Genomic DNA, 18784 nt, shown 5'->3' on the forward strand with positions numbered 1-18784 from the left:
AATGACGATAATCACGTAGTCCTTTACATAATACCATCTTCATCTTAACTTTTTTATAAAATTTTTTTATTGAATAAATTTGAAAAAATATCAAAATAAATTTAATAATTATATATGCAGCTTTATTCAAAGTATTTTTGTCAAACATGAATTATCACCACTCAAAGATTTATCAAATACCAATTCCTCATATTATTTATTTTACCTTCTCTCTCTTTAAAAAATAAGCATGAAGTCTACCAACTTCTTTACCATCTCTTTCTTCCCTTGTTCATACCAAACATGATGATCTGACATAAGAATTATTTTACCATGCCATATTATTACCCTCCTAAAATTATGAATGATATAAATGAAGATGATGAGATCACCTCATTTAGTTACATCATATTGATTCTATGAGATATTGGTCCCAAATGATTCCTAATCTCCAACTCACCGTCCAATCCCACGCGGAAAAACTCATCTTTAAGAATAGGTATCCAAGATCATCTCATGACAATAAATTTGAAGTAAAATTTTTTGAATAAAAATAATCCTCAATCTGATAAAAAAAAATTGATATATCAAAATACTATTAACATATTATATTAATATTATATATACATATAAAATATATTTTTTATAAACATATATTAATAATTAATATAATAATAAGTATATTAATAATTTATTATATTATTTTTTATATGATTAATAAATATATTTTTATAAAATATATATGATGGCTTTGTATTATATAATCAACGACCTGAATTCACATAAAATACCCAATAGGTTCCTCGTAGATACCCTGAGATTTTTAATCATGAAAATATAACATGCCAAACAAAGATAATACTAGTTCAGAAATTTTAGGAGCGGACGACCGATATCTTGGATGAGCTAGAGTTCGTATGATAACATTAGCATCGACGACCCCTGACTCGATATTCCCAAATCGAACCGGGATCATATTTTTTTATCATACAAAAATTACAAAGAATTTAATTTAAATAACTACTCTTAAAATTATATTAATTGCTGCTTCTTTGCAACCAAGATGACGCTATAACATTATAAGAGAGAGAGACTGCCATCCTAGTGTGAGAACAATCCGCACATTGATGCGGATGCGGACATCTTCTCAAGTATGAAAGTTTCCATAACCTAAGCAGCTCGCAATCCTACAAAATGATGCTTACTAGAACTACAAACCATGGTATCTTGATTTTCTATCAAATTAAGTAAAATATCCACCAAAAAAAAAAGACAACGCTGTTTTGAAACTACGTAGTCTTCGCACTTCATCTCATTAATTTTATTTAACTCGTGCACACCATCTTGGAAATGCCAACAAAGCCTCTTAGAAGTCTAAAACTTTTCCTTTCATTATTTCCAGGGGACCGAAGAAGAAGAGCATATTAAATTCCATGTTCTCGCCCTCCTGACCTGCAAAATGCTCCAGTTGCCTTAAACAGATCAACTTGCAGGGGTGAGGGCACGCTCAATTTCTTCCAGTGATCGGCCCTTTGTCTCCACCACATTGCCAGATATATACAGAACTGCAAGAGAGCAGACTGCTGCGAATCCCAGGTAGACCCTGCTGATTCCAAACTTGCTCACGACGCTCAAAAAGTAAAGTCCAATGACAAAATTGGAAATCTGTGAGGAAGGAAGAATCCAAGCTTAACAGTTAGCTTTTTAGAAGTGTATAAACCAGGGGAAATTACAAAATCTAGTGCAGAATTTGGCAAGATCTAATTATGACCACAGTCCAAACTAAGAAAGATTTTAAAGACCTTGAACAATATTATCAGAAACAAGCAAGAATCTACTAAGGGTTTTGAAAGTTAGTGCCAAAGGAAGACATGAACAGCAATTTAGACAGAATACAGATGACAGTGGGGCCTCCACGAAAATTTAATGGTTTAGGAATACCAAAAATAATTTTCACTACTCCAATCTCTTTTATGGAAAATGAAGAACAGAAGCAACAACACAGATTGAGAGGTACACTTCAAATGTTGACTGCTACAATCCAGCATAACTGGAAATGAACATAAGTTGAGACGTAGGCCACAAAGATAAGATGATTTTCCACTATTTCTCCCCCCACACATGTAGGCACACTCACAGAGACAGAACATAAGTTGAGATGTATGTCACAAATATGAGGTGGTTTTCTGCCAGTTTTCCCTCCGCATGCATACACTCGGAAAACAAGAGAGTACCAAACCCAGCAGATTCTTTGAAGTAATAACATGGGCTCAATGGGAATGACCATCCTGAGGTGGATGGGTAAGTAATCCCCAGCAGTGACTTAATGGTTTCACCATACACGGACAATAAGCAAGCATGTGATCAGGTGTCTTATATGCCTATTCGCAACTGCACACGTATAGACTAATAAACATGAATCATGCATGCACATAATAAGCAACATCAGAAAATGCATACATAGATGAGCCAATGTATATGCATATATCGTTTTCTTTCTTATATGTCTGTACATGCATATAAATACAAGAATGCAACCTGTAGGTGTCATGATGCAAATGTGGAATGAAAAATAGTAATAACATATAGCCACAAAATTACAGATGAATGAGAAGCTCCAATTATATAAGTGTTAATTTCACAAAAAGGCATGAATTGCATGATATAGGTTCCATAATGAAGAATATCAGCCATCAAGAAGTTATTTCCTGAACACTTTGCCATCGAAAGAGGCATTTTAACAATGCAAAAAAATAACCACTTGAACCACACCATTCAAATTTCAATGAAAGAAATTCACAGTCAAATAAAAGCATGCAACTGTAAGAATCCGGGGGGAAGAAGTTTGAGGATGAGATATCTACAATGCAGCAGGAACTAAAACATCTCGATACATGATCATGCAGGAAAAAGAAAAAGGCTTAAGCTAATTTCGGAACAACAAACTCCAGTTTCGTGACTATATGGAGGTGGCATTTCGAGGCTTTAGTAGAAACCATGAACTTCCATGCAAAACCAAAAAAATATAGTGATTTAAATGCATAGGCATAAAAGATGTAGGTCATTCGATTCACTGGAGGCTACCACACATTCCCCAGCCTACAGGTTTTCATGTGCTTTAAAAAAAAGGGGGATGGTTATGCAATTGAGAATAGCATGAAAGTCACATTAAGAAAAAGCAGGAAAATGATAAATTGATCATGTTACCACAAACACACACAAACATGCTCACGCACGCATGCAACAAAAAGAAAAGAAAGAAAGGAAAGACAGAAGAACTAGCCCATTTAGAAACCTTTTTTATATCCCCATGTGAAAAATGATTCCATCTTTTCTAGATTTAGGCCTGACTTACCCAGTGCATGCCCAGAGATAGTGCAACTGCTTTGGCTCTGATTCTGGAAGCAAATATCTCAGGAAGTAGAAGGGCTGGTACAGGGCCAGCACCCAGTGAAAAGGACAGCACATATCTGTTATCAAAACCAAGTAACATACTTAGTTACAAGTAAACCTAGAAAAGAGGAAACAAACACACTAAAAAATAAGAAAAAAAATAATAAAACATGGTGGTGGCAAGTTGTAAGGGAATTAAATACACTTACAGGACTGTGCCCAACACTGCAAGGATTCGTGAATAAGGTGCCAGAACCTTCCAAGAGAAAGATAATGAAAGGAGCAACATTGAAGCAGCCTTCAAAAAACACAGGCATCCCCGCATTACAGGAATCAGGAATGGGAATTCAAAATTGACCAAAATATATCACATATCAAAACCAAAGACATGAATGTAGAAAAGGTGGTTAACCAAGACAACATTGGTGTACTAAGATTTTAGGTGCTTCCATTTGCCAACAGGTTGATATGGCTATCCTTAACTACCTTTCCATAGCAGTTGTGCCAAACCAAAATTCCGCTTGGGAGAACCAATATGAATACAGCTAAAAGTAGAGAAAGTAATGATCATATAAATGTTTAATTTTTGGTCGTTGCAATCACATGATGTACAATTTTAAAGTCAAGATAACATAAAACTCATGAACGTAAAGACAAGTCTTACCCAGACTAATTGGAAGAAGAAGATAACAGAAAGCATGAACTTTCAAAATAATGAGAAGTTCTGAAATAAAAGATTGGGTTTCTTAGATCTTCACCTAAACAACAAATTATTAGTCTGACATTGCTGGCGGATAAATAGACAGAAAAACATGATTACATGAATTCACAAGCCCCAACCTAATACCAATGATAGACTAATGAAAAGTGGCTGCAAATATAGTTGACATAGTTAACACCTCTTTAGGTTGGAGACAACTTTTTTGACATGTTAGCTGCCATCGGTAATCCTAGCAGACATTAATTCATAGCTCTTGCAAAATAATAGGCAAAAAAGGACTAACTTTGTTGAAGCTTTTACAGATACATAGTGTAGATACATGTATTACAACATCTTATGCACTCATTATGTATTCTCTTCATTCGTTAATTATATTCTGTTTTTGTGATGACATGCGGTGCGAACTATTTAACCTGCATGATGTGTGTTTATTATTTATTCTTCAATCATCTGATGGATGTAAGATTTCACTTCAGCACATGTTCCTCAAGTTTCATGGAAACATAGCACCAAATGCCATTAGTTGGACACTTGTTTTATTGTTTTCCAGAAATATGAAATAATGGTGCTTTTGCGCACTTGCACATGCCGCAATACAACATTCTGTTACCAAGAATGGAGTGTCTTGTCAAAGAAGGTTAATGCAACTATGCACATTTATTCTCGAATATTCATGTATTAAGCAGTATTAGTCCAAAGTTCTTGCACACTTATAATGCATTGATTACATTATTACTTGAATATATGGGGGAAATAACAATATGATATAGATGGACACTATATAAGAAAAAGGGGCTACCATTCCAGTGAAGCTTGTGATTAGGAGGCTTTTCCTTCCTTGCCTGTCCATCAAAGAAGATGCGATGGCAGTACCTGTAATGACATAATAAATCATGTGATAAATAAATCATCCATACAATATGCAAAACTGAAATCAGAGAAACTCAATTTGCATGTTTTGAGTTTAGACATAGAAGAAACCAACCAAAGACATTTGATGCCCCAACAAGAGCACTTGCTGCAACATCAGAAGCAATTCCCGCACTCCGGAACACAGATGTAGAATAATATACAACAGCATTTATACCAGCCAGCTGCTGAAACAAGAATAATGCCGCCCCTACACTTACAACTGCATTCGACAACATTTGTTAGAAAAGATGTGTCTTATATGGGATATTTCAGCCTAACACAAGGCAGCATCTGAACAAGCAGAAATACAGTTTTGGTGAAAAGACAGCATAAATGACACAAACATGCAGCATTACAATGTTGTACAGTCAGCAAGCGTTACCAAGACTTGAAGAGAGAAAAATGCTTCAGCATTATGCTAAGCTAATGTTATGCGTACGTCTTCATGTTGACAAAGGAGTAGTTGGACACACATGTGATGGCAATAGTAGAGTACCAGAGTTAATGGTGTGCGGTAAACAGAAGGCATAAGTACAGAATTAGCACATGATAGAAGCTTCAAAGTAGGATCAGCGAGCAAGTAGGTGATGGAGAACCAGCTGAATTAATCTCTTGTTCATAGTTTGAAATGAAAAATGTGAAATAGAAATCGAGAATAAGAATCTTTCTTTCTTTCAAAATGTGAGTCTCTTCCCATTCTTCCTTCTTTTCTTCCTTTCTTTCTTTTTCTGCTCCCTTCCTTTCTTTCTTTCATTTCTTTCCTTTGTTTCCTTCCTTTCGTCTTTCCTTTTCTTCTTCTTTCCTTCTATTCTTTCTTTCCTCTTTCATCTTCTTTCCTCGGGGATGAGTTTCAGAGTCCTATCTAATTCTGTCTTCTCACAGGAATGGAATGGGACAGCCAAGATACCACTATTCCACCAGGATCTAATACATGGCGTATGATATAGGACTACAGCTATTACCTTAGCCAATTAGTACCCTTTCTCTCCAAGTGAATAGTCTCAGGTTCAAATATGAATGATGGCAAATAACAACAGTGTTTGTCATACATAAACGAATAAATAAATATATCTTGGGGTAATTGCAAAGGATCCAAAAACATTTAGGTTGGCCACTCATTGTAAGGTTTACTATTCCCTTTTCAAGTCGAAACAAGTTCTAGACAAGGTTAATCATGAGACAATCCTGACCATTAATTTTAAGGTGGATGGGCCCAAATCTATTCGGTGAAGTTTTAGTACTGTTGCAAAACCCTAAACACAGCATTGTTGTTTGATAGCAGAAGGTTTTGTTTTCTATAATTAGCAGGATTTGCAACTACAGTAATAGCATCTTTGGAAGTTGGGAGCTTTGAATATATAATATTATGTTCTAGATAAGCTTGAGGCCAAGCTTAACTCAGAGGAACATCCTAACATAGAAGTTATATGCATTAGTTAAACCTTTTATTATTTTAATTTTCATGTCAATTTTCACTATCAATTGTCATCATCAAGATTTTACGTCCCAATGGGATAGGGGGCATCCCAGCCCATTCTTATGAGAAAATGGGACCAAGGACGGGATCGGGACTCCGAAACTCATCTACACAAGAAAAGAAGAAGAAAGAGAAAAGAAAGAAAGGAAAGATGAAGAAAAGGAAAAAGTGAAAGGAAAAAAAATGAAAGAAAGAAAGAAAGAAAGGAAAAGAGAAGAAAAAGAAAAGAAGAAAGAAGAAAAAGGAAAACAGAAAGAAAGGGATGAGGAAAGAAAGAAAAAGCAAAGGAAAGAAAGGAAGATAGAAGAAAAAGAAAGAAGAAAAGAAAGAAAGAAAAGAATTAGGAGATCGAGATGGAGGATATCTACCGGATCACATGATCGGGATCGTTGCCAAAATAGGACGGGATAGTGGGGCATCCGATTCCATGGGGAAAACGGGACACCTCCATCCAATGGGATTTAAAATCTTAGTCATCATGAAATTAGATAGCTCTAGAAGTCTGCAGATTTGTTGTTAATGGCCTGCAGTAGTAGTCCAAAGGCCATTGTTGCTAATAAATTCTCATAATTCTAATTATACAGTGCTTATTGATAAGAACTCCCTTTTTTGAGTTCAAACAAATTTAATCCCTAAAATTGTTCGATGCTAAGAAAACTTATAGCACTAAAAAGCATTGTCTTTAGGATGCCCTCAAATATTCATCATTTTTTCTTGCATATGTAGGTACAAAAATTCATGAATGGTTATTTGCGGCAAGTGGCTTATATGGAAATTGGTATGGCATCAAACATCGAATCCAAGCTTGTTGATGTATATAAGTCTTACTAGTTCATTCAAGCATGGACCACATCTCATTCAAGAGATTCAAAACATGAAAAGAATGTAAGTTCATCAGGCAAAACAGCCTATTTTTTGTAAAGGACAAAACAATGAAAGCACTTGATAGTGTGAACTATATAATACCAGTCTTATAGCATTAGAAACAACCACTACCTGTCCTGTAGCGTTTGCTGAAGAGATCAAACCAACTGGCATCAGATTCTGTGGAACCTTGGCCACCTGCTTTTAGATCCTTCATAACTTCAGCAACTTTTTCCTTTCCAAAGAGTTTCCTTATAGCTGTCTCTGCTTGAGAAAGTTTTCCTTGCTATATTGAAAGAGATCAAAAACATAAGTTCGGCACCATGACAAAGAAAGTTGTGAAACAATAAATCCATATTATCATAATAGACTAAGCAGTTTGGTGAACAATAACCTGAAAAAGCCAGCGAGGACTTTCTGGAGAAATAGCCATCCCCAATGCCATCAGGACAGAGGGAACAATTGCAATACCGAACATTGTCCTCCACCTAGATGAAGGATATGAATATTATATGGTATATACAAGATATATTTAAGAATAATTAGAGTTTTTTTGAAATTTAATATAACTATGGACGCCTTTCCAAAAGTTCCCACACATAATGGTTATATAGGAGGTTTGAACCAAATAACCAACAATGCATAACAACACTGCTCTTACACATAGCGCAATTATCACTTACAGAAATCTACTCATGAATTGTGAATAGATATGTCTTTTGAACAGAGAATCAAGATCATCAGAATAAAAGAACATATCTAAAAGTATGCTGAAGCTTAAGGTGTAGTTATTAAGTAAATATCAAGTGGCAACTTTTTATGGAGAGGTACAAAAATATCTGGTTTGAATCTTTAATTTGCGCTGGTGCTTTATGCTAGAGTTCTTTAGTGGTAGTATTCATTAGGGTTCTAAACTGCTTGGATGATTTAATAATCCAAATAAAACTTTCCGGGATCTAAAATCATGTGTGTCATGGATAGAAACACAGAAAAGATGCTCCTGTATCACATGGCATTTATGATTATAGTAGGTTTTATACTGAAAGTGCAGTGATGTCTTCAGCTAAGGCATCTTAATAGACCAAGAGTACTACAATTTGAAACTGTCAATCTGTCATATCCAATATCTTAGTACCAGAGCTTCCATCTACCACAGATTTCAAAAAGCAAATGAATCGCCTATGCTAAGAATGATGGCACTGCTTCTGGATGATTTTTTGGGATAAACACTTTAAGTAATTAACTCCATCTTTTGCACCTCCATAACCATATACACCAAGAAGCATCCTAGTAGCATAAGTTGGAAAGTTAATTGACCAAGAGTATTCTAGCAATATCATACCAGAAAGAAAAGACTATCGTACAGCATTGACTTCAGGTGAAATCATATGTTATTTCAAAAAGAAAGAGTGCTGCCACCATATAATGATTCTTAAGCATCTGGTTGTAGGAAACTGGGGAAGAAGATGATTAATTCAATGCTGGAAGAGAAAACAAGAGAATAAAGAAGTGAGAAGTATCTCTTATTTGGTTGTACTAAGAAAATTGCATACAATAAGTGGCATAAAATGCAAAGGATGTAACCTAATGCATTTCTCCTTTTTCTAATTTCACTCAGAATAATTAATTAATAGAGAGGATAATTTTTAAGCCTCTTTCAGAAAATTTTAGGCTTTTATTTTACTTAACTTTGCTGTTCAAGAAAATTCTCTTCATTTCAAAACATTTGAAAAATGAATATTCTCAACAAATAACTTTCTTTTTGAGCAATTTTTTTTTCAAATCATGCATTAAAATATATATATATATATATAGGAAATTACACAGGAGTTTGAATCTTTATCTAGTAAACACAGGCATAACCAAAATTCTCCTTGACTAACAAGAAACCATCTACATTACATGTTAATGAAATATCAAATGAAATTTGGTGCCTGCTGTTTTTGATATTATAATAGAACCAGGAAAGGTAAACACACCATAAAGGATTTCCTGCCAAAGGCAATCCAGCCACCAAAGCAGCGAGAATTCCAATGCAAATGAAAAGTTGATTAACAGATCCAAGTGCTCCACGAATTTCAGTTGGTGATATCTGAATATTGGCAGATATTTCAGCTACAGAGAACATTCAACTGTTAAAGATCTAGTATTACAGTGACCATGTTACATTCCAAAATCAGTGACCTCAGATATGTATAGTGGCACAATGGCAGAAGAGATTCCAATTCCAATTCCAGCAAGTAACCTGCCAATTAGCATTGTCCGTACACTCTGGGATGTAGCACTGCAACCATTTTTCATCAGCTTAGACATATTTATCTGCATGAGATAAACTGGATATTTACAGCCTAATGTGAGCGATAATAAGCACACCTGAGAAATGCACCAACTACAAGTGGAATTGCATCTAGTTGGAAAGTTCGTGTTCGACCAAATTTGTCAGCCAATGCTCCTCCAGCAAAAGAACCAACTGTAGCACCTGCAAGTAACGAGCTAACCACCCATCCTGCAGAGAAGGAAAAAAATATGTGAAACAATGCAGCCAAAGCTTAAAATCCTAGCGCTTTAGAGTTTTATGAATGCACAAACAAGTGATGGAGTTGCATACTAATATGGCATCTTAAAATGCACAATCAACTCCAGTCAGCACCTTTTAGATACAAGTCAAAAAGAATAGACAAGCTTTGGTTCCTAATACTTTTGAATAATAGCTGTCATATTCACAACAATCATGGCTGAGTATTTCAAGAGATCTTCTTGATATTAAAATAACCAACAAGAATCATTGATGCATTGTACCTTGTAGTACAGCATTTTCAGTAATTCCAAGATCCCTGGATAGATATTCAAGTGCTCCATTCACCACGCTGCAATACATAATACCATTCAACAAATAAGATCTTGTCATTCCAGTTCAAATTCTGCCATAGCTTTTATACTGACAAAGAATTGGCAGGCCATAAACACATCCTATATGCAAGCGCGATCACTGCAAGTGCAGCTTCGAAATGTTGAATTATAATATGAATGTGACCATGGAATGCGTCCTGAATACCCTGAAGTGGTAAATGTAGATATATAACATTACTCTAAAGCACATACCCAAGATGATATCCAAACAAAATGGCCCCCAAGCAAGCAACACCAACATATGGCAAGACAGTCCCAGAAGATTTTGCTTGTAGTTTTTCAGGAGCATCCTCCAGATCACCTAAAATGAAGTCAAAGAAAAAGATCATATGTCACTAAGGAACAGAGAACATAGAACATAAGTAACAGTATGATAGTGAAAACAAATATCCAATATTATAACAAGACTGGCTAAATATTTAGAAGTTCTTGTCATGCATGAACTTCCAATCTATGCAAATGACTAAATAATTCCTCCAGGCTTCAACATATAAAAACAATTTAAGTGCCTAGAAATATGTACCTATTATGTTCAATCATATAAACCACTGAGGCATGAAGAAAGTTTTCTAGAAAACTAAAGGATAGGGCTAGTGGTAGAGATGGTGATCATAGCATAGCTCATAGTAATGGAAGAGGTTACACAGATAAGAAACATACTCACTCTTGACTACTTGGTTATGCTGGCGTCATCAATTGGAGTTCATGTGAAAAAGTAACATGGGTTAAGTTAAACCACCCTTTGTCATTGAAACTGTAGTTGGATCTATGACATTATATTTTCATCCATCAACATGCAGAAGGAAGAAAAAGTAACAATGTCAAAAGGGATCTTTGTTCAACACCAAGAAATTATGAGAAACTATCCATTTCAATATATGGTCCTTCTACATCCTCGACTATAACTCTAAAGTGATAGTTGGCTGCTGTTTCTCATAACATCAATCCTCCACTTGTGTGATTAACTTGCAGGTGTTTCACCTATGACTAGAAAGCATTGCGTTCTTTCCCTTGACTGGTACTCATCATTCTAGTCTTCAGGTTGATTTTGAAGGTGGAAAATATAACATTACAGGTATAAGTATAATACCCAACCTTGTCCCGATTATTCCTAGTTGTCAACAACATATGTATTCCCATCAGTCCATTATCGGTTAATAAGTTGATGAAGTTTTGTATCAGGTTATGAGAAAAGATCCTTTCTTATGAATCGTATGATCCAGAAATAATAATAAAGAAATGGCATGTAGAGGATGAATTTCCCTTCCCTACAAAGTTTGATGTTGCAAGAAGTATTTGACATTTGTACATAGTGTGTGAAATTAACAACCATCCATCCTTTCACATAATCCATGCCAAGATCTTCAATACAAAAATCTTTAAAAAACCTATAAGGGTGATCATGCATCATGTTATAAATAGATAAATTCCACAGGAAGCGATCACTGAATTTGCATTTTCTATCATAAAAGATTTTACATATAACCAGAAAAAAATTCCAATCAAATTAATATATAAGAACTTAGAAAGAATACCAGACTACTGCAATCATCAGATAGTCCATCCATGTGCAGAAGACATATTGATAATTATAAATGGATGGAATGAGAATTAAAACCCAATAAGAAATAACAAAGATTCTTTGACCAATAATATCAAACGGTTCCCAAAGTTTTGAAGCCAGCCAAATCAAGAAACCCAGCCCAAGAGAACAATCAAAGCAGCCATCATCCAAGAATTAATAGAAGACCTAAGTCATGGGAAGCAAACGAACCAGAAGAAGCTTGGACCCTGACCCATCGAGGTTTCCCTCTGGACCTGAAGATCCCTTCCACCCCTGTCCTCAACGGCGCCATCTCCCCTCCTGGATTCAGCGAAGAACCGAAAGGCAAGCTTCCGCAGCAGTATCCACCCTTCGGGATCCACACATTATTCGGTCCCGAACTCCCTCCCCAGAACGCACCGAGACCGGCCAAGCCTCTCCTGTGATGAATGTGGAGCTCAGAGGCAGCAAGAATGCTTCCTTTGCCAGCGATCGCAGCAGCTTGCATCATCTTTTTCCCTCGATCTCCTAGATTCCAAACATATTTAATGAAATCTACTAAACGAAATCATAAACGTGCCTTCTTGGCGAAGGAGCCAATTCAGATCTCCCAAAAAAAAAAAAAAAAAACAGAAAGAAAGCGTTTGACTTCGAGAAGACGACCATTCGACAACTTAGCCTCACTGAAAAGTCAAACGCGAGAGCTCGAAACTTTTAACACCGCAACGAGATGACGGAAAAGAAAAGGAAATGCAATGAAAGAAAGAAAAAGCGCAAAAATATCGATGAAACGCGTCGGTACGTGAGGATTCATCGATCAATCTACCTGCAGTGCAAGAAATATAAGCAAAGAAGAAGACTTCGCTTTTCTTTTTGTTTTCTCGGGGCTCCGCTCACCTTCTTTTCCGCCGCTGGTTCTTGTTTCCAGAACCTTTCTCTACATATATTCTTCTCATGAGCGAGAGAGGGAGCGAGCTTTGATAATTCCGCTGCTTTGGAGCGAGAGAGAGGAGTTTCCAAAAAAAGGCTCCGAGGGAAGGGCATTAATTTGATCGCCAAAGGCCCAAAAGAACAGGGGATCCAGCGGAAAGCCTGGAATGCAGCCTTTTCTGCCGTCTTCTTGTGGCAAGAGGGGAGAATGGATGGACCGGCCACGAGGAGACCTGACAGAAGCGAATGGTATTCAATGGTTTCTCATGGTGGCGTGGGGTTCTTGCGAACGGCCATTTATGATACGCGATGATATCTATGAAGGTGTCGCGGATGCGGTTTTTTTTCCGTCCCGGCCTTCGGTAGGTAAGCTCGGTGCCCTTTTCCTGGGAATAATTGTCCAGATCGTCTCATTTGTCTACGATGGATGAGTTTAGGCCACACCTTTTCGCAATCCGCTTGGCTCTTGGTTGTCCAAGACAAGAGTTCAAGGCCCATCCAACCTCAAATGGATTGGTTTGAGTTTGTGTCCAGGATTCATGAATTGCTAAGAACGGACAAATCCTCAAAATCCAATCCCACGTCTCTAAGATGGTGATAACTATAGGTGAGTCATGAACTAGTCAAAGCATAATTTGGACCATTAGGAAAAAAAACGTAGTTTATGACTGAAAGAAGAAATAATGATATTGAAGGAAAAATGAAGCACGTGTCATTTTTAGGATTTATTGGATTTTCAGCTGCGTATGCCAATTTTACATCTACGTTTGTAATATATACTTCGATTTCCTTTCGTTTTGTGTCTATTTTGCTTTATTTTTTAAAGCATATGACTAATGTATATCTGGTTGATGGATAAGCCGCAGGACCACACAAAATAAGTCATAAATTTATTGTCTTCCATTCATCATAAATGGCTTGAATATGGTTCGGATTTTTAGACCAAATTTTACATTTGATAGTCCAACACGTTACCACCCTTGCATTATACGTGGAGAACATGAGTAGGGATGATTTTGGTATAGAGCTGAAATTGGTTCTGCTATGAATTGAAAACTTGTATATTCATAACCATATTGGTTTTGTTTAATGAATATAAATACATATATTAGTTGGATGCAAAAATTTTGTATTCATAATTATTTTAAACAGATACACATATAAATTGAATATCAAAAATATAAATATAAATACAGACATAAATTAGATAATTAAATTTTATAATTATATAATCGATGATATTATTAAGTGGATGATAAATAAAGTTAATAACATATTGATATAGTTATTTATTTTTTCTAAAATTTCATGTGTTATATAAAATTATATAGGATTGTAAATGAAATCGGATATTAAAATATGAATCGGATAGTTGTCTATTCATATTTATATCTATGGATGCATATATCAGTTGGATACTTAAATTTCTATCAATATCCAAGTAGATTCGAATACCAAAATAGATCCGAATGGATACTATCTGATCCACTTTCATCCCTATTTGATGGTTCAAAAACTTATGCAGCTGGACATAGAATATCCCTATTTTGGGAGAAGCTTGTATGCAGGGCATAGACAAACTGATCGAGTCTAGGTCCAAATTTATAAATTAAAATTTAAATCTAAGTTAAATTGAGCTGATCTCGAATTAAGTCTTGACTTCGACTTAGCCTTGCCTCTGAAATTATTCAAGCTTTTATATAAAAAATAACTACCGATTGTATGATACAAATCGAACAAAAATCATATTGAGTGGGCACTATAAAATATTATATGGGATGGGCTTTAGCGATACATACTATATGATCATGTAATACATACTAAATATATAACCAGATGATACATACTGTAAGCTTTTTTGATACACACCTAACAACGATATAATATATAATTATAGCTAAATTGATATATAATTTATCGAATTTAATTTCATCAGTATAGAGTATACAACTAATTGATACACATTTAGTAAAATATTCATCCAACGTCCCAATACATGTCTTTAGATAAAGTGATACATAGTTTTTAAAATATAACATTCATCAATACACAGCACATCAACAAATAATACATCTAGACGGCTTATTGATACATACTGAAATTTTTTTTAATACACACCTAATAATGATCTAATACACACTTACAGATAAATAAATGTATAGTTTATCGAATTTAGTATTTATTAACATAGTATATGGTCAATTGATATATATTTATAAAATATTCATCCGCCATCCCAATACACACCTTTAGATGAAACGATACACAATTCTCATAAATTTTTAAATATAGAGATCTTAGAAAAGAAGAAAAATTTGGCAGAAGTGAAAGGGCTTCGAGGGTGTATTGGGTCATTGCTAGGTGTGTATCAAAAAAAGCTTATAATATATATGAATAAGCTATCTAGTGTGTATCATTTGTTCAGTACATCATTTATTCATATACTGCATACTGATAAATACTATATTTTAAAAATAATATATCATTTTATTTAGAAGTGTGTACTGGGATGTTGGATGAATATTTTACTAGATGTGTATCAACTAGTCATATACTGTATACTTATGAATACTAAATTTGATAAACTATATATCAATTTAGCTGTAGGTGTGTTTTGGATCGTTACTGGATGTGTATCAAAAAAGCTCACAGTATATATCACCTAGTTATATATTTAGTGTATATCATATGATCATATGTATATATTGCTATGTGTTGAAAATGAGAAAAAAAGAGAATGTTTTAATCATGAGATTAATAACTCCGTCAGTAAAAAAAAAAATTCTTTTAGATTCATACTTGAAGATTAATATTAAAAGATATGTGACATATTATGAAGTCCGCCCCATATAGTCTTTTATAATGCCCGCCCCATGCGATTTTTGTTTATACAAATCCTTCCAACGTTCATTCCTGAGATATCTGTCCATCCGTATTTCCCTACTCTTGGTCTATGATGTTATTCCAGAAGCCCAACGAGGCAATGAGTATTTTTTTCCCTATTACCCTCCCTATCTTGAGGTCATAGAGAAGATAAAATATTTGGTGCACTTCCATGGCCAAACTCTCTCTCTGGCGATTGCATCCAGAAATTCAAATGGCCCAAATATTTTTCTTTCTAAATTTTTTTCTTTCTACAAAAGGTAAGTCACATACATCACATATGCAATGTTCAAATCAAGTTACATAGGTTGTTTCAAGAAAACTACTGAAAAAGGAGTAATTATCATATAAGGATGGAATTTTAGATCGAAGAGCTCTAGATGATTTACTTGAACTGTAGATCGATGAATGATCAATTGTTTCGAGCAAAATGTCTAGTGATCAGTCAAAATTCCATCTTTTGAAGATTTGACTGAGGGAGACTAATAGCTTTGGAAAAAAGGCATGAATATAATTAGTAGGAAAGTTGATAGAATAACACTTATATTTTTTGGTATGGTACTTATTCATGTAGAAGTCATAGATTATGTATGTGCATTGCCCATGTCGTCAGATAAAATTTATGTTTCTTCTTTAAAATTAAGCATAAAAGAAAATATGGCAAAATTGGTAACCCGTCCTATAATTTTCTTTATGGTGCCCGTCCCATATGATTTTTGTTTCTCCCCTTCTTTGTCTATAGTAATCATTTAGAAAAACTAAACTAATTTTTTTTTTTTTTTTTTCAGAATAACTACAATGCTACCATATGGCCCTCAGACTCGCCAAAAATTACTAGAATGGAGTGGGATCATTCATCAACCTATGTCGTATATTAGTTTGCATTTTTAAATATTGCACTCTCTTTTAGTCTTCCAATCTCCCGACCCATCACCCTTCTTCATTCAGCATTGTCCCGACGTCAAACGTCGTTATTCTAAATTGACTAGTTAAACCACCATGATCATTAAATAATTGATTTAAACTGCACTATTTTGGACAGATTTAAGTGGGTCGGCAGGCCCAAATCAAGCTTCGCCGCCTTCATGTTGCGCCTCTAGCCAAGAAAATGTGTCAGAGAGGCCAAGAAAAGAAACGGTTGTGATTCTTATTTTTGAAAGCTCACCTACATAATCCTCATCATGTGCAGTACCGAAATCCGCTGTTAGGTTGCTTCATCTTTGTCCCGGTTTGCGCGGTGAAGTAAATGCAAGACTAAAATAAAAGCTGAAACGACTTCCAAGTAGGCTTTCAGGTGACAAACATCTCCATCAGCAACCTAGACTCTGTGGTCCCTCTTTCTCATCTCACGTGCAGCATCCTAATTGCTCACCTCTTCTGCAACGAAAACGATTTTGATTTACCCAGCCCCATGGTTTACCATCATCTCCAAGTTTCATCCAAGCCGTTGTTCAACCCACCCAGCAAGCAAGCTGTATACCAACGGCCATGATTCTTTATCTTGTGCACTCTGTTTTCGCCGCTTAAGACCGTCCATTAGATTCCTCCGTGGGTACAATAAATTTTTAACGTTCCAAAACAGGACACGAGTAACTGAGGTAATGGCACATATTAGTTTTCTTTTCGTGAGAACGTGATGTGTTATTTGTTACGCTATAAAATTAGGTGCGACGGATCCATTTACACCGTTTATCCAATTAACTTAATACGTTCTTTTTGGATAACGAGTAATGAAACAATAGGTTTTTACAATTTCAAATTCCCTCTCTAATTTCAAAATTAATATTTTATGATACAAATAAAAATAAATTTTACTATAGTACTTCTTAATAATAATTTATAAAAAAAATATTTAAAATATTTTATAAAAAAAATATTTAAATTAATAAATAAAAATATTAAGATATTATTTATGGAGGTCTGGGATGGATTGAGAGGGGGCTAGATCTAGAAGATGATAGCCATGAGTGTAACGGTGACAATAGTGAAGATCTTTTAAGGAATACGAAAGTCCGAAATAAAATTATTATCGTGAGATTTATTCCAGCCCACCATCCAAATAGCTATATCAGTAGCAGCAGCAACTATCATGGGGTTGCTTTTATCTGCTCTTCGATTCAATGCAGATGATCAATCTTAGCGAGGATGATGGCTACGAAAGATTCGAAAGTGATATCAATGATGGGAATAATGTCCGTGAAGAATTTGATGATGGCATCAGATCTTGTTGCTGGGATGGAGGCAAAAGAAGGAGAGTCGAAGAGATAAATCTCAACAATCGAGAGGAAAAAAGTGTAAAAAATTTTATATTTTTAATTTTTTTAAATTTATTTTTAATTTATATATAAAATTTTTATATAATTTAAATTATTTGCTGAATCAGTCAAATACATGACCGATTAAAAGTAGTTGCGTGCCAATATTGCAGTGCCATTCATCTTAAATCGGATGGCTAAGAAAAAATAACAGTGAGAAGATGCAAAATGGTTTTTGAAGTACTGTAACAAAAATCCAATAAAAATAGAATAATATCATTAATTTTGTCCATTAACTTTGCCTTTAATGTCTGGACGGATGTTTTCGTTACAATGGCAAAAGGTACGTTTTTTAGGAACCGTGACCTTGAGACACGTGACAGGAGGGCGTGGAAGGACGGATTAGAATAGGATTGCAGCAAGAAAGAAAACACAAACAAATGGGCGTTTTTACTTTATTTCTGACTTTGTCCTTATTTGCATCTGCCGAATTTTTTATTATGAGATTTCAACCTTAAAAAACTATAAAATCCAAAAAAATGCATAATTTAAAATATCGGACATAAAAAACGATATTTAAATTTTTTATCCTTTTCCGGTCGACTAGTGCTTCGTTCTTCCGTGCCGAAAAAAAGACAGAAAAGAGAGGTCAATTTCGCCATGCCTCTGGCCCTGACCCCTCCCCTACCTACTCCGTGCTCCTCCGCTCCATCGTTTCACCTGGCCTACGCTCTTGCTTGCCTTCTTCTTGGACTTATAACTCTATCTCAGATAAATATACTTAAAAAATCACACTGGTGGAGAGAGTGGGTTGGGGGGGGGGGAGGAGAGATAGCTTTCCTCGCAAGCGAGAATCCCCTCCGACACCGCACGCTTCTTTCTAGGCTTCTCAGATTTCCACACTTTTCGTCCCTATT

At 35.2% G+C, this 18784-nt stretch overlaps 1 protein-coding gene across 2 annotated transcripts; it reads right to left on the bottom strand.

Annotated features, from left to right (window-relative positions):
• Window positions 1-985: 985 nt before the first annotated feature.
• LOC105041245 (plastidic glucose transporter 4) lies at window positions 986-12815 on the bottom strand. 2 transcript variants are annotated; one of them, XM_010918124.4, is made up of 14 exons: window positions 12626-12815; window positions 12031-12327; window positions 10449-10557; window positions 10146-10213; window positions 9720-9852; window positions 9531-9630; window positions 9326-9438; window positions 7741-7834; window positions 7479-7632; window positions 5079-5225; window positions 4893-4966; window positions 3582-3670; window positions 3335-3449; window positions 986-1644 (listed from the first exon to the last, which is right to left on the bottom strand). In XM_010918124.4, the coding sequence occupies exons 2-14, from the start codon at window positions 12308-12310 to the stop codon at window positions 1462-1464; spliced, it is 1659 nt and encodes a 552-aa protein (XP_010916426.1). In that variant the 5' UTR covers window positions 12311-12327; window positions 12626-12815; the 3' UTR covers window positions 986-1461. The 2 variants fall into 2 exon arrangements, with proteins under 2 accessions (XP_010916426.1, XP_029119251.1); XM_029263418.2 differs by lacking the exon at window positions 986-1644 and adding an exon at window positions 2227-2370 and having other exon boundaries at window positions 12626-12764.
• Between the last annotated feature and the right edge of the window lie 5969 nt (window positions 12816-18784).

The sequence above is a fragment of the Elaeis guineensis genome, chromosome 3 (genome assembly GCF_000442705.2).
Source record: "Elaeis guineensis isolate ETL-2024a chromosome 3, EG11, whole genome shotgun sequence".
Lineage (NCBI taxonomy): Eukaryota > Viridiplantae > Streptophyta > Magnoliopsida > Arecales > Arecaceae > Elaeis > Elaeis guineensis.

Excerpts from the sequence above, each read along its gene's own strand:
- LOC105041245 (XM_010918124.4), bottom strand. The coding sequence starts at position 12,310 with ATGATGCAAGCTGCTGCGATCGCTGGCAAAGGAAGCATTCTTGCTGCC. Across the intron at positions 9,439-9,530 it reads TGCCACTATACATATCTGAG|ATATCACCAACTGAAATTCG; the intron begins GTCACTGATTTT and ends GCCAATATTCAG. Across the intron at positions 1,645-3,334 it reads TATCTCTGGGCATGCACTGG|ATTTCCAATTTTGTCATTGG; the intron begins GTAAGTCAGGCC and ends CCTTCCTCACAG.